Below are 16,544 nucleotides of genomic sequence, written 5' to 3' on the forward strand. Positions count from 1 at the left end.
CATCAGCATGGCATCCCAATTAAGCTCTCCATAGGAGCTGAATTGGCTTATTAGTATTGCATCTGTTTCCTGACTGTATTGATTTCTGGCTGCTGGCCTTTGAGACACAAGCCATCAATGCAGTCATTGGCCCTTTAATAAAAACTCGAGGATCTGAACTGGCAAAAATAAAATTGTGGAAACAACTCGGTTTCCCAGTAATCCTATTTTGACTGAGATTCTAAAAAATATTATCCAAATGAAGAAGGGGGGAACACAAAAAATATTTTATGCAAAATAACATTATTGTCAGGATCTGCCCAATCAGGATAGACTCTGAGCTCAGAAGACAGTTTGGGAATCTGAGTGTTGGGGGGTGAGGGATCCTTGGTCCTGGCCCAGGTAACAGCATCTGTCAGATGCAATAGTGCCAAAGAAAGATATTGCACTAAAGAAAAAGGGTGATGCTCCATCCCTGGGGTGTGAGAAAACCAAGGAGGACCCTGTGTGACACTGGAAATTGTGGGCAGTGAGCAGCAGATAGAAACATGACCCTTAGAGGTAGCAAGGCAATGGCCACAGTTCCTGGGAAGGAGACTTGCCTTCCATCCCTACGATGTTGCCAATGGAGATTGACATATCTCCAGATTAGATGCAGATTACTCCAGGCGCTAACCTGAAACTCTGTTTAGGTGTTGATCTATGAATAAGTAACAGTGGATAGATAAGTCTGACTCAAACCCAAACTCCAAGATCTGTGCCTACACAGAGAGCTGTGATAAGAAGGTGGCTGACTTGGGTGTCCACAGAAGGTTGGGCTGTCAGTGATGATGATGCGCAGTAAGCACCGGTGATGGGATGGGCCCGTCTTCATCTCTGCCACTCCCAGACCCAGAACCAGCTACTTCTTATAGATAACAAGCCTATTGAATTGTAAGCAAACTAACCCCCACCCCCTCCTCCCACACAGCCATCTACCTTCTTCATGAAGTCATACACTGTGTATTACATTGTCTTATTCATTCTACAGTCAGGCACTAAAGGTTAGTCAAATTAGTCAGTCTAAAACCTGTTTAGGCTGCTCAGCCTGCCTCACCTATATCTTCCCACTAAAGCACAATAAAGTTTCTTTCATACAGTTCTCTTCACTCCTTCCCTGTAACACTCCTAGTATCCCTTTTCTGGTCATTGTAGGGTGGCATCACATGCTCCCTTCCTGTTGGGAGCTGTGCAGATTAAGGTGCCTTTTAAATGCTACGGTGTCTCCTGATCTATTGACCTTATCTGAAAAAAAAGAAAGAAAAAGAAAAGAGCACAGCCTATGTTTTGAAACAGTGACTGATAAGCAGATGATCAACATCCGGACTGACAATCCTGTCTCCATGTCCACTGGCTAGACTTTGGGCAAAGACAACTCATGGATGCAGAACTAAACTGCCCTCACTGCCACCCCCCACCCCCCACCGCCATGTACTCATCACCTAGTAGGCTTGTTCTGGGAAGATCTGAATCTCAGGCAAGGCACATCTGCCCACGCAAACCTCATGACCTGCCCAGTGGTCCTGCATTAGGAGCTAAATAAAATAGGTGGAGAAGTCTATCTATCTAGTTAGCTATCTCTTCATCTCTCAATAGAGAGAGACAGGTATCTATATCCATCACCCATTATTCTTATCTTAATAAGGACCAAGAATCACAACAAATCAGAGAAAGGCTGGATAAGTGGGACTGCAGTAAACTGCAGAGCTTTTGTATGGCAAAGGACATAGCTAGTAAATTAATTAGGAAGCCTACAGAGTGGGAGAAGATCTTCACCAACCATACAACAGACAAAGGCCTCATATCTAAAATATACCAACAGCTCAAAAAATTGAATCACTCTAAAACTAATCTCCAAAGAAATAACCATCCCATTAAAAGATGGGCCAAAGACTTAAAGAGAGTCTTCTCTGAAGAAGAAACAAAAATGGCCTATAGACACATGAAGAAAAGCTCAACATCTCTGGTCATAAAAGAAATGCAAAACAAAACAACTCTAAGATTCCACCTCACTCCAGTTAGAATGGCCAGGATCAAGAAATCTAATAACAACAGATGCTGAAGGGGATGTGACCAGGAGAGATCACTACTACCCTGTTGGTGGGAGAACAAACTCATTCAACCACTATGGAAAGCAGTATGGCAGTTCCTCAAAAGACTAAACATAGAGCTCCCCTATGACCCAGCAATTCCACTACTTGGCATTTACCCAATTGTCCAGAAACAAGGACAGACTAAATCCACCAGCACAACAATGTTCATTGCAGCACTATTTACCATAGTAAAGATATGGAATCAACCCAGATGTCCCTCAGTAGATTATTGGATCAACAAGATGTGGTATTTGTGCACAATGGAATTCTATGCTGCTGTCAGAAAGAATGACATCGCTCCATTTGTTAGGAAATGGAAAGCCTTAGAAAAAATCATATTAAGTGAAGTAAGCCAGACTCAAAGGAACACAGGCCCAATAGTCTTCCTCATTTGTCATAATCAGTAGAAACCTTGGGCTCTCCTAGCAGAGATTTACAATAGAACAAAATCTAGAGACATAAGGCCAAATAGTATGACACTAAATGTAAGGACCTCCAGGATAAGGAAACAAAAGCCGTATAATGAGTGATTGTTGTCCTTAATGTACTATATTATCTCTCATCTCTTTTGCTGTCCCTTGGTTATCTCATATTGTTACAGTATCTCACTTTGTTATCTAATATATTGGATATATTTGTATTTGGTTATTTGAAATTGGATAGGGAAGGGGGGAAAACAAGATGAGGGGTAGGGGTAGTAGGGGAGGGAAATGGGGACCAAGACATGAGAAAGAGTATCAATGTATGTGAATTAATGCACCTTCTATCTGGTGAATATAATGTAACCCTTCTATTAATTACAATAAAAATATATGAAAAAATATTTCAGCTATGTAATATTCAAATATATATTTTATATATCTTTTACAAAATAATGTGTTTTTCCAAATATAATATATATATTATACATATTTATATACACACACATATATATACCTTTACATCTTTATACACATATATTACATAATATTGCTTTCAAATATAGAATTCTTATATATAGGTATCTATCTCTATATATAGATACCTATATATATATTTATATTCTTCAAATAGCTCTACAAAGGGTTTCAATTTAACATGTCCATTTATAGGCATAATGCATCTTGATCAGAGACATTCTCCCCACCCCACACACACACATACTCCATCCCTAACAACCTATCCAATTTCCTAGTCCATTGTCATGTATGTACATTGAGTATTATGACTATATTCCTTCTCCATTCCTCTTTTCTAAAATGTTGACCTTAAATAATACTAAATTGGGATAGAAGAGCACTGTCACATAACAAAAGTCTCTGAAATACTCTCTGCCATCTTGAAAGTTAGTGCTCCCTCCCTCTGAATCTGGAACCCCTTCCTGTGGTAGAAAACTGGACCCACATCTTACCCACCCTGGGAGACATGTGTGAATGAGATAACCTTGGCTGGGAAGTATCCAGAGATGCATTAGAGTCACCCTGAGTGGTGAGGCACAGCCCCAACATCAGGCCATTGCTGCCTGCCTCCTGATGGTGACTGCAAACAGAAGCCCATGTGATAAAGGGAAGCAAAGCCTTCATGGGGTTTGTCCTTACAGGTATTCGAGGTATTCAGGGGCCTAGTTCTTCTACCTTCTCTTCTTATACACAGAAAAGGAGTAAGACGGTCATTGTGGAAAAGCTTAGCAAAGCTAAGCGAGAGCACAAGGTTCTTGTACTCTCTCTCTCTGTCTTTCTCTGCCTCTCCTCTTGCCTTCTCTGTCTCTCTATCCCTTTTTTCTGTGTCTCTTTCTCTGTCTCCCTCTCTATCTCTATCTCTGTCTGTCTCTGTCTTTCTCTGTCTCTGTCTTTGTCTCTGTCTCTGTCTCTCTTTCTCTCTTTCTCTCTCTCTCTCTCTCTCTCTCTTTCTCTCTCTCTCTCTCTCTCTCTCTCTCTCTCTCTCTCTCTCTCACACACACACACACACACACACTCAATCATCACTTGATTGTTTCTTACAGCTGCTGTGGAAATCATAGCTTAAGGAGAAAGTCAATATGATAGTGCTTCCAGTTTGAACTTGGGAGTTCTGGGTAGGGTGATCTTCAGCCAGCAGGTCCTATCCTACTGCTGGCAAGGCAGTAGACACTCTCCCTGTTGAGCCAAGTCCGGACCTATATCCTTACCTCATAGAGTACTCCGTCAGTCACAAAGGTAAACAGACCACCTCCAAGGCCCACATATCCAAGGAGTCTGTACATGAATGTGGAAAAAAAAAACACACTGAGTACTAACTGTCTCTGAGAGAGAAACCAGAACACCCTGGAGGAGAGGAGGTTTGCACAGAGCAATGGCTGATTATCTAAGAGAGACCTACAGAGAGATCACAACCTCAGTGTTGGGAGAAGTAGACTGTCAACCTGTGCTTACTTTAAAGTGGCCTACATCAAATACATGGCTAAAGTAGATGGATTCTGTCAGAGGGATGGTGAGGAGAGCAACAGATGTGGTAAGTTGATCTGTATGCATTATACACATGTAAAATGTCACAATGAAACTGTGTTTGTACAAGTAATATATACAGATAAGAAAAAAGAAAGGATGTAAGGAAGGGAGGAAGGGAGAGACAAGAGGGAAGGAAGCAGGAGGAGACGGGGAGAAGGGAGGAAGGAAGGAAAAGAGAGGAAGAGGATAAGGAAAGAAAGAAAGAGAAAGAAAGAAAGAAAGAAAGAAAGAAAGAAAGAAAGAAAGAAAGAAAGAAAGTCTCTACTCACCATACTAAATACCCTAAAATAAGCTGTGAACTGCTCCTACCACAGCCTTCAACCCTGGGGCCCTGGGCCTGGACTCTCCAGGCTTGTAGGAACCTGCCTATACTTCAAATATTTTTCAGTTCAATCGTGTTCCTTTGGCCAGTTATTGAATTGCCTTTTCACTTCCTGGCTGCTTGTGTGCACTTTGGAGTCTGACTCACCACCCCACATTAGACTGTGTGAAGGAGGGCTCTTGCCCTAGGCCGGGCTCCCGTGAGGACAGCACACACTGATCCATCCTGACCTTGGTCAGCTGACTTTGGTCAGCTTAATAACTCAGCTGTCCAATGCTCCCTAAAGGCAAAGTTCCAACCAGCTAAGAAGGCCAAAAAAAATCCCAAAACATGCTTTTGATCCAGCTGAGTGAGCACAAAGTGCTAAGGACACAAAGTACATTTGCAACTGAGAAAACATTCCATGGGGAACTAACAAGTTACGCTTAACTCATTTTTTAAAATTGATACATTATTTCTTATACTGATGTGTAGTCTAAGATAATTAATATTTTGTTTCATGAAGCTCTTTTATAATTAAGGTCAGTAACTATAATTACACCAGCAGATTTGCATATTCTGGTTGTCTCTGGGTAAAGACTTATAGATGCCTTTGGCAAGAGAAGAAATCAAAAAAATGTTCATTCTTCATGTTGCAGAATTGGAATGATAGATTTACCTACTGGAAAGGTAATTATACATTTGTGTGTATGTCTTTCTAATTCAAGATAAAACTTTCTATTGCTATTTAACCCTATTAAATGCTTCTTGAAAACAAGAGATTTTTGTTGTTGCTGTCTTTTGTTGTCTCTTCCTTTTATCTTGTTAGTTAGAAAGGTTGCAGGATAGATGGGGCAAAGGGTGAACAAATACAGCAGTGGTACCCATTAGACAGTATATGGAAAATGAACCCTGTAACTTGTGAATGGAGACAGGAGGAAAAACCTGAGAGCAAGAGAAGGAGTGACATAGTCCAAAAAGAAACCTACTCTTTCCCTGGCTTACCTAACTATAACTCCTCTGTATATCACCTTTATAATGATTATATATATATATATATACTTTTTAAGTTCCTCAAATACTTTTTTCAAATTATCAGAGTCTATAAAAATATTTACTGTGAGGTTTAAAATTGAAGGAGATCACGGCACTGGTGATTCACACCTATAATCCTAGCTTCTCAGGAGGCTGAGCTCTGAGCATCAAAAGGCCAGAGATGGAAGCCTGTTCAAGTGGTAGAAACACAGCCTTGAGTAAAAAAACCAAGTAGGCCCCTCTATTAATTACAATTAAAAGAAAGCCAAGTAGGAATGAGAGGCCTGAGTTCAAGCATCAATACCATACTGAAAGTAAAAAGAAAAAGGAAAACAAAAAGAGAAAGAAAAAAATGAACTTTGCAGTATAAATGGACCTTAAGTTTTCACAGTGTAAAGTTTCAGGGTTAAATAATGATAAGGTTTGCCCAAAGTTACATTTAGGAAATAGCAGAAATTATACTTGACTTCTTGACTTTTGATTATTCTTCGTGTCTTACCATCTGAGAAGCCAGAAAATATGAGCCATGAACTGGACAAGAAAGATTTGTGATTTATTTGTGAACAGTTCTATGCAACCCTGAGGTAAGGTAGCTAACCCAAAACAGATATTGTTCACACTTAGTGACTGTAAATAGCAAATTTCCATTGCTTACTATGATGAGCCAAACTTTTCCATTTTGAGTTTCTCTAATTTGTTCTAACCCTTGAATTTCTCAATAAAATGAGAAAGCTTTCAGAAGATACTAACTCTAACTATAGCAAACTGTTTAAAAACTATATTGCAATTCTGAATGTTGAAATATCCTAGCTCTAAACTGTTTAAAGAAACTGTAATAAATATCAGATAAGTGGAAGCCTAAAAACATGCCAAATATGTGCACAACTTAGCAAATCAAAAAAGAGGGGAAAACTAATTAAGGGCTTTTTCTTAAAACTGAAGGAGAAGCCATGAAGAGCTTTAAAATATGAAAACTTTAATCTGTAGAGGAAAATATAAACTGCATCCATGTTTGACTAAAGCACCTCTCCCTCTGCTTCACAGATGATCAAGGAACATACTCACAGATTTTCACATATGAGGAGTTGGTTCTACCACTCAGAAAAAAAAAAACCTGCTTAAGCCTAAACATTGTCAATTTGGTATCAGAAGAAAGGGGATTTAAATTTCATATTCAGTCCACGCATTTATGTATGTGAAAGCCTTAAGTCCTTAATTTTTTTCAGTTATCCAGTACTTCCTTGAAGACCAGCATGAAAAACATACAGCAGTTGATTTAAGACGATGTTTACTGCCAGTATTATTTAAATAAAAGTAATAATGGTACCAGTTAACATTGTTTAGGTTGTAGTGTTTCTATAATCTATTTTGCAAATGAAAATAATAAACACCTGGCTATCTGGTTCTATTCTGACATCTAGTGTTTCTAGGTATTATTGCAAAACACTTCAGTTAATTTTAAGACTATTCAGCATGAAAATGGTAAATGGAATAAAAAGCTTTAGAATGAATAAGTGTAGTAAAAAGATTCAACTCCAAATAAAAGCAACAAATCTCCAAAAGAGTGAAAGACCTTAATTCTTTCCCTTTGAGAAAATTCAATGATCTGTTGTCTTTGTAGTTGTTAGACAGAAAGCACCCACAGGATGTGTACTTCTGAGTGATTTGTACTTCTAGAATGCACAAGACCATTCTAACCAGAATCTCAGCTTACTTACAAGGTTTGGGTTTCACAGCTCTGCAATAGGGAGTAAGGAGACACTGGACATGCATTGTCCTAAAACATCCTGTGCAAGGTCTCGTTAGGCCCTGTATAACCTAAATAGAAATGACTACGGAACCAGTCACTTAGACCAATATTTCCACACCATTCAGGTGTTTTACATAGGAAATAATGGGAAATGCAAGTGGTAAGAACTTAAACAGGCATTCAACCAAACAGCTTTAGAAGCTGAAGCCTGAGGATGTCTTGTGTCTCTTCTTTTGTTCTTTTTAGCTATTCCTTTTGCTAATCAACACGGACAGGCCCTCGGTCATTTTTTTCCTTTATCTCTGCTGTCAACCTGCTGGCAAGTGTATGACCCATTCCCTCCTCAGCCTCCAGACTACGCATCAGGCACATGCCAAAAGTAGCCAGCCCTTCTTTTAAAGGCTCCAGACTGCTTCTCAGCAGCAGCAGGCTCTTCTAACCAAGGGGCCTCTCATTTCCACTGATACAGTGGCATCTGACTTGATGAGGGCAGTTTTCTCTTGAAAAGCCTGGCTTTCATTCTTGCCCTTCAGTCCCTGCTCCTAAGAACTTTCTGCTGGAAATGATATGTGGAAGGCAGAATATGGGCAACTTTGAGAGTCCTGGGGCACCAAGTGTGGCTCAGAGTGAGTGCACTTCTCTATCTTGTGCAAAGCTTTGTTGGATCACTAGCGCCACAATATCTATATCTATATCTATATCTATATAAATTCTTTTATTGGAATAAAGTGATTCCAGCAAATGACTTCAAAACTCAGTGATGGTCTTAAAAAATGCCAAATTTCATGAGTGTAAAACAAGATTGTATCCATTTTCTTGCATCGTTGCTCATGATCAATAGACAGTAAGATGCTTTGGGAGTAGTTAGATTCTAGCATTCAAGGGCATAATAGCAGGAATAATGACATGACATGCCATTGCAAAGGGGTGTGGTGAGTAGTACTAGTACATCCCTCTTCTAGTGGTAGAAGACATGATCTCAGTCATTCAGACATGACCTTGGCTATAAAGATACAAAAGACCATTCAGACCCAAACTTGCCCAGAAACAGCACTCAGAACAAAAAAGTCAACAAAGAAAACATATCTGACACATTTTTATTAAAATTCTTTCTTGGAGATGACATTTATAATTCCTTTTTTGTTTCTACATTTCCTTTGTCCTTATTACCCAAAAAAACATGATTTATCTCAGCATCTTCAGATTATTCCTTTTTTCCATCTGCCCCCAAAGCGATTCACAATGTCCCCTACATCTTTCCCAGTATCCCATGTCTTCTCCAGTCGCAGCTCTGAGAAGCCCAAAGCATAGATGAGCATAGATGGATTAAATACAGACCAGAAATTCATTCTTTTCTATCCAATTACTTCTCCTAATGGAATTCTTAAATTTCCGTTATAGAGAAGGGTGGCACACATAGGAGAAATACATTTAAAATGTACCAAAATAAATACACAATAGTTTTTGAATCATTTTCCACGGAGAAAAATTCTGTTACAAGAAGTTACAGAAATTTACCAAAGGTCCACATTGTAAAAGATTATAAAGCTACTAACAGGATATGTATCCAATGACTGATAAAAAAGAGCAGGCAAGGAGCTGTCTGTGTATATTGCTATACACCTACCACAAACTACAAAGAAATACAGAATATTCCTTATAACCAAAGGAAACAGACATCCTAGGAAAGGAAAGGTAGAATTTTAAAAATCCTTAGCAAAAATGGGATTAGGAAATTATACAATATTTATTTCCAGGTCAATAAACCCAAATAAAATATTTGTACACCTAATAAATTTATTTTTTCTAATCTTCAGGTTAAAGAAGGCTTTTCTATGAAAAATACTGATTATTTATCTGTCTTGTCATTGAATTATCACATACAATAGAAAATCATGTTCTTGATAAAGAATCAAAGCCAGTCACATAGAGAAGAAATCTCTGGCTTTCTCTTACAGCCATGATTAGCAATTTGTAACAGTTGACTCAAGGACTTATCCAAAGTTATTCTGTTGACTTTCAATCAAACATATAACATTGCTGGAATGAAGAAAATTTTCTAGTATAAACTGGAGAGAACTGGTAAATCAGGGATTCCTTCTCTTCAAGGGAAGACTCAAAGCGATGGTTGTTTTTCCGAGCTGTAAGACAAAGAAAGTATTTCCTTTAAAAAAAAATACTATGTACCAGAAAGGGCCTCCTATCTAAAATATACTTGGAGCTCAAAAAGGTAAACCCCTTGTAACAAATCCTCAAACAAACAACAACTCAATAAATGGGCTAAAGACTTCCCTGAAGAAGATATAAGAATAGTTAATAGACACATGAAGAGATGTTCAACATCTCTGGCCATAAAAGAAATGCAAATCAAAACAACATGGAGATTCCACTCACCTGAGTTAGAATGACCATTATCAAGAAATCTAATAATACAGATACTGGCAGGGATATTGCCAGGAAGGATCACTACTACACTGTTGGTGGGAGTGTAAACTTGTTCAACCACTTTAGAAAGCAGCTTATAAGTTGCTTAAAAGACTAAACAAAGAGATTCTCTATAACCTAGCAAATCTAGCAATTCCACTCCTGGGCATTTACCCTAATGATCACAGGATTACCCTAATGATTGTGGTCATTAGAGACACACTAGAGACATCAGCACAACTATTACAGCATAATTTATCATAGCCAAGATATGGAATCAACCCCAGATGCCCATCAGTGGATGAATGGGACAAGGAAACATGGGGCGTATGCACACACACGCACACACACACACACATGTGTATATATACAATATATATATACCATATATATTTATATATTATACATTTTATATATGAATCATATGTCTATATAATTCTATGCTTCTATCAGAAAGAATGACATTTTTTTCTTCTGATTTTTTTACCCTTTTGTTGCTCTTTTTGATTTCTGTCACCTCGGTCCTATATAGTCTCCTGACTGGAGGAGGGAAAGAGGAAGTAAATAAACTTGGACAAAGGGAGAACCAATTCAGCAGTGACACTCACTAGACACTATGCTGGAAATGTGTTCAGGAGTGGAAATACGGAGAAAATGAGGGAAGGAGTGACACTGTTCATAAAGAAATGTCCTCATTATCTGACTTAAGTAACTGTAACCCCTCTGCATATCACCTTCATAATAAAAGAAAGAAAGAGAAAAAAACAGATAAGGAGGTTTTCAAAAGATGACTTTATACTTCATCCTGAAATCAGCTGTGAGTAAAACAAGGGCCAGCAAGAAGAGGAATCCTTCACAGAACGTCCTCCAGTGACGCTGCATCTGAGACCAACAGTCTCTTATTGTGCCATCAGGTGGACTTGCCCTGTACCAGATCCTGTGCTGTACCCTCTCCTCAGTTCATTCAAACACTTACTGAGCAGAGCCTGGGTTTAGGGAGAGAGACAAGTCAGGGCCCTCACCCTGGAGAAGCCCAGCCTGGTAAACACACAGAAGGGCACTCATCAAGGTGCCACAAGAGCCAAATAAGGATGGAGAAACTGGAGAAGAGGAGGCAGATGGAGAATCAGAGGTATTCTCCACATAAGGCAGAATTATGAAATTACAAAGAAGTACCATGAGACATCTGATAGAGCTAGACACATGGAAAGTAAGGACACACACCTTATCCTAACATGGAAATAAAGATGGCCTCTTAACATTTTGACAGGGAAGGATGTTAGCAGATAAAGACACAGTGGCTTCACTGATTAAAACTACAGCAAAGGCTGAGAGTTCTGGAGTCTCATGCTTCTAATTCTAGCTATGAGGAGGATAAGATCCGGTTTAGAGCTAGGCCGGGCAGGAAAGTCTGTGAGACTCATCTCTAACCACCAAAAAGTTGGAAGTAAAGCTACAGCTTTGAATTACAATTCAAATGGCAGAGCACCCACTTTGAAAGAAAAAGCAAAGGTACAGCACCCTGAGTTCAAGCTCTAGTACCTGGCCCTGAGTTCAAACCGCAGTACCAGAAAATTATCCTACAGACTGATGTCATTAGAAGGGCTTTTGTTGTTTCATTTTTAATTTGGAGTTTTTGTCTTGAAACCATCCATGATCCTAAAGAAAAATGAACCCAGTAGGAAATGTTTGGCTTAAAAGTAAGAATATAAAATAAGATAAATTAGGGACAAGCTTTGAGTTGTAACAAAAACAAGTCTCCAGATATCTTTTAAATGGCCTAGGCTTGCCTGAGTATTATCCTGGCCCTAGTAAACTCTCTTACCCTAATAACTGAAAAATACCACCTATAATTCAACTCCCAAAGAAACATAGGCTCCATGGTACCCCTCATTTGTAATTACTAAATGTCTACGATAGTCCTAGCAGAGAATCACGATAGCTCAATAGTTGTGCACCTAGCACTGTATAAACTGATGCTTATGGACATGAACTCTAAGGTACGGAAACAAGAAAGGTTTTGTTGTTGTTTCCTTATTTTGTTTTTGATTTTTAATAGACTGTGTGAATATATTTTTCTTTTTTTCCCCTTGATTTAATTCCTGTTGTCACTGGTTTTTATTTGATATCCCTTGTCTTGTATATATGCTTATCTGAATTAGGAAAGAAGGGGAATAAGAAAATAGTGAGATAAAGGACAAAGGGTGAACCGATGGCACAATGATACTCACCAGACACTGTGTTGGAAATGAACTTAACAATGGGTGGGAGCACAGAGGGAGCATGGGAGAAAACAAGGGAGTGGATGATGATGTCTGACAAGAAGTGTTGTCATGACCTTATTAATACAGTAACTGTAATCCCTCTAACATCACCCTTACAATAAAATTAAATTAAATGTAAAAAAAACTCCCAATTTAAACCACAGACATAAGATACTCTGAAAATTTTCTGTTCTCCCATCACCAAAAGGTGGGCAACATTAGTCATTTCCTCCAGTGTGCCAGGGCTTCCATGCAGGCAGCCTCAAAGGCATAGATTAGTGGGTATTGCTTAACATTTCTATCCTAAGAAAACCAAAAACACCTAATTCTCACAGGTTGTCATAATTCAGGCTCTCTTAAAAATAATAAGAATGAAGAAAAATCTAAATAAAAAGTATCAATAAAGACAAAAAGAAAAGAACTCTCGAAATTGGTTAAGTTAATGTCCAAGAATTCAACCTTCTTTATCATGCGTGACACAAATAACTAGTTTGGCTTTTCCTGATTACTGAACAGCTCAATTTTGCTGCCGCTTTTCACATTATTTATTATTAGCTTTTAAGTATGATATATAGATTTAATGGACCTTTTAGATTTAAAAAAAAAAGATTGCTTAATAGTAGCGTGCTTGCCTACTATGCAAGAAGCCCTGGGTTCCATTCCCCAATATCACATACACAGAAAAAGCTGGAAGTGGTGCTGTGGTTCAAGTGGCAGAGCACTAGCCGTGAACATAAACTATGGAAGGAAAGTGCCCAGGCCCTGAGTTCGAGCCCCAGGACTGGCAAGAATCAAATCTAAACAAGGGCAATTTCCTATCAAACTACACTGGGGCACAGAGGCTCAAGCTTGCGATCTTAACTACTGGGAGGCAAGAGATGGTAGGATTGTGGTTCATGGCCAGGAAGAAGTCAAGACCCTATTTCAACCCATGGATGGATGCACAGACATATGCTTGTCTACCAAGCTTCACAGGAAACATAAGTAGGAGAATCAACATCTAGGCTATCTGTGCATAAAACAAGAACCTATGTCAAAAATAACCAATGCAAAAAGGGCCAGCTGCATGCCTTACATGGTAGAGGGCTGTTTACCAATTATAAGGTCCCAAGTTCAAATCCCAATAACAACCTTCCTCCCCACAAAAATCAACCATACTAAATTGATAAAAAATTATGTACCCATGTATTACCTTCAGAAACAAAGAACTCTGCTAAATAAAAGGCAGTCTTCACAGCATTAGGTGCATTGGAAATGCCTTTTGAGTGCCACTCATATGGTGCTTTCTCGGGATGCCACTGGACCCCATATATTGGATATGTGTATCCTGAAAGAAGAGTACAAACCAGTAAGTATTAAGAATGGCTTTAGATGTTACTTTTAGTTTACTTTTAATGTCACTTTTAAATTACTTTGAATATTACTTTTTTCATGTCCTATACCATACCATACCATATAAACATTGTTTTATATATAACTCCCTACATCTAAGTAAAATGGTACACATTCTTTTGAACACAAAATAACTTTTATTCAGTCAATCTAAAAATTTTCAATACCAACTGTTACTGATTTGCACTTGCAACTCGTAGTAAAGTAAAATAGTTCAGTTTTGTGCCTGTGATACTGAGAATGAACTAGGACTTGATCTCTTGCTTGGCTTTCTTGCTCACATCCAGAAGTCTACCCCTTGAGCCACACCTCCAATCCAGCCTAGGTTTTGACTGGTTATTTTGTAGATGAATGTAAAGAACTTTCCTGCCTGAGCAGGCTTTGAATGGCAATCTTCCAGGTCTCAGTCTCCTAAATAGATTAGGATTAAAGGTGTAAGCCACTAGTCTAGCCTTAAAATATATCCAGTTTAACAATTTAACAGTTTAAATGTACATTTTGGCTCTGTTTTTTTAGAGGAGGGAGTGTTTTATGGACTGAACCCAGGGCTTCAAATATACTAAGTACAACCCTCACCACAGAATTGCAAGCCCTGGCTTAAATATACATTTGATTAATAATATAATTTTCCTCCATCTAGTTCTCTTCCTCATCTCCCTTCCTACAGATTTTCAGTGAAGTAATATTTACTGGCATTTCCAGTAATACACATTGAAAATTCATACACACATCTCTTGTTGTTAACAGAACATCTCCCCTCTAACATGTGTTTCTTTGGATATACATTGATAACAACACCAGAATGTGTAAAGGAAATGAAGAGAATTAGCTACATGTAGATAATTCTCCGCTCATAACCCACCACTCTCTCCCAGTGGAGCACAGATTACAAGAGGTAAACACTTCATCCTAGCTTTGTTGGGGTGCATACAAGGTGAAGCCAGCAAGCAGCTCTGGGCATGGGCTCCATCACCCCATGCTTTCTTCTCATCTCCTTTGTTCGCTCTGACCTGGGACCCACAAGCCAGGTGACTTGGAAGTAACATGACCTACAATCAACTGAAAGGTGGATATTCCTGTGCGTAGATATTTCTCTGGGATATGGAAATCATTACTGAGAATAAAAATGAAGTAGTGCTGTGGCTCAAAGTGGTAAAGTACTACCTTTGAGCTGAAGAAACTCAAGGAGAATACCTAGGCCCAGAGTTCAAGCCCCACAACTGACAAAAAAAGAAAAAGAAAAGAAAAGGGAAAAGAAAGAAAAATGAAATGAAATAATCCTTTGCAGGGGACGGGTGGCTTATGCCTATAATACAAGCTACTGAGGAGGCTGAGATCTGAGAATCGTAGTTCAAAGCCAGCCAGCCTTGGCACAAAAGTCCATGAGACTCTTATCTCCAATTAACTACCAGAAAACCAGAAGTGGCACTGTGGCACAAGTGGCAGAACACTAGCCTTGAGCTAAAGACCTCAGGGTCAACTCCCAGTCCTAGAGTTCAAGTTCCATGACCGACCAAAAAATAAATATAAGAAATTGGATGTTTTAAATGATGAAGATTAATGAGGATTTAATCTGGTATACAGAGGGATATAAGTATATACACGAAGATCAGGAAATAGAATTTGCCTTCTTTTATAGCCTGCATTACTAAAAGACCAGTGAAGTTTCCTGAGAGTTGTAGGATTCATGACCTGTCTCACCAGTTGGGAACAAGAACCTCAAGAATGGGAAGAGAATAAATATTTTCCCATCTTAAAAGCGTTAGAACTTTTTCTGGTGATAAAATATTCAAAGATACTTGTAGGATGACATAGTCAGGAGAACCATGGAGCAGGAGTCCATACTCAATATTCTTTTATTTAAACCATCATTTACTCAATACTTTTACCCCAAGTTCTGGAAACAGAATAGCACACAGCTCCAACGGTGGGAGCTCTGAGGCTTTGGGGAAATGCAGAACTTAACACATGATACGAGGCATGTGATACATGTGATATGAGGCATTCCAACTGGGCACGGGAGTTCATGCCTGTAACCCCAGCATTCAACACCAGTCCAGGCTAAAAGTTATCAAGAACATATTTCAGCAAATAAACTGATATGTGGTGCATACCTGCCATTCCTGCTGTGTAGAAAAGTGAAGAAGACTGGTTTGAGACAAAAATCAAGACGCTATTTGAACAGTAACAAGAGCAAAATGGGGTTGGGACATGGCTCAAGCAGTATAGTACTCCAGCAAGTTGTCTCTAATTTCAACCCCAGTATCCTCCAAAAGCACACAAACAAACAAAAATAAAACATAAAAGAAACTTTACCAAGGAACACAAAGCGAGCACAACAGAAGAGCAGGAGGAGAAGGAATGATGGAGAAGGGCCTCTCAGGATTGACAGCTGACCTGAGTCTTTCAATATAGCTGAGGGTCCATCAGAAGCATGTGGAATGGAATGGAGCTTTAAAGAAAAGAAAACATGTGAGAAACACTGCTGTTTGGAGGGCAACACGTGCTGAAGAGATCTTAAGGGAATGGTGGCTCGAGGGAAAAGCAGGAAAGCAGGCAGAGGGATGGGGTAAATCTAGACTATCACTATCCCCTAACTGCTGAGGATCTTTGTTCAGGCTGCATGCTCCAACTGGGATATCAGCGGGATGACCAAAGCTGACCACAAGATACATTATGGGAACACGATTAGGTGACCACAGCAATCCAGCTACAAGATACTTAATGCTGAAGAAGGATGAGGGCGACTGAGTCAGGGGGAGGAAACACATTCAAAACACCTCTAGGAAACAGAAACTGGAA

The 16,544-nt window shown here is 39.0% G+C and overlaps 1 protein-coding gene across 1 annotated transcript in view; it reads right to left on the bottom strand.

The window, feature by feature from the left end:
* Nucleotides 1-8,989: 8,989 nt before the first annotated feature.
* Ggh (gamma-glutamyl hydrolase) overlaps nt 8,990-16,544 on the bottom strand; it is a 33,708-nt gene continuing 26,153 nt past the window's right edge. The window contains exons 8-9 of the mRNA XM_090338873.1: nt 13,543-13,677; nt 8,990-9,803 (exon numbers count right to left, since the gene is read on the bottom strand). Of these exons, the coding sequence (XP_090194999.1) occupies nt 9,682-9,803; nt 13,543-13,677 (257 nt within the window). The 3' untranslated portion in view covers nt 8,990-9,681. The remainder of the gene's footprint in view (nt 9,804-13,542; nt 13,678-16,544) is intronic.

This window comes from Megascapheus bottae, chromosome 9 (assembly GCF_031878675.1).
Source record: "Megascapheus bottae isolate mThoBot1 chromosome 9, mThoBot2.hap1, whole genome shotgun sequence".
NCBI classification, from domain to species: Eukaryota; Metazoa; Chordata; class Mammalia; order Rodentia; family Geomyidae; genus Megascapheus; species Megascapheus bottae.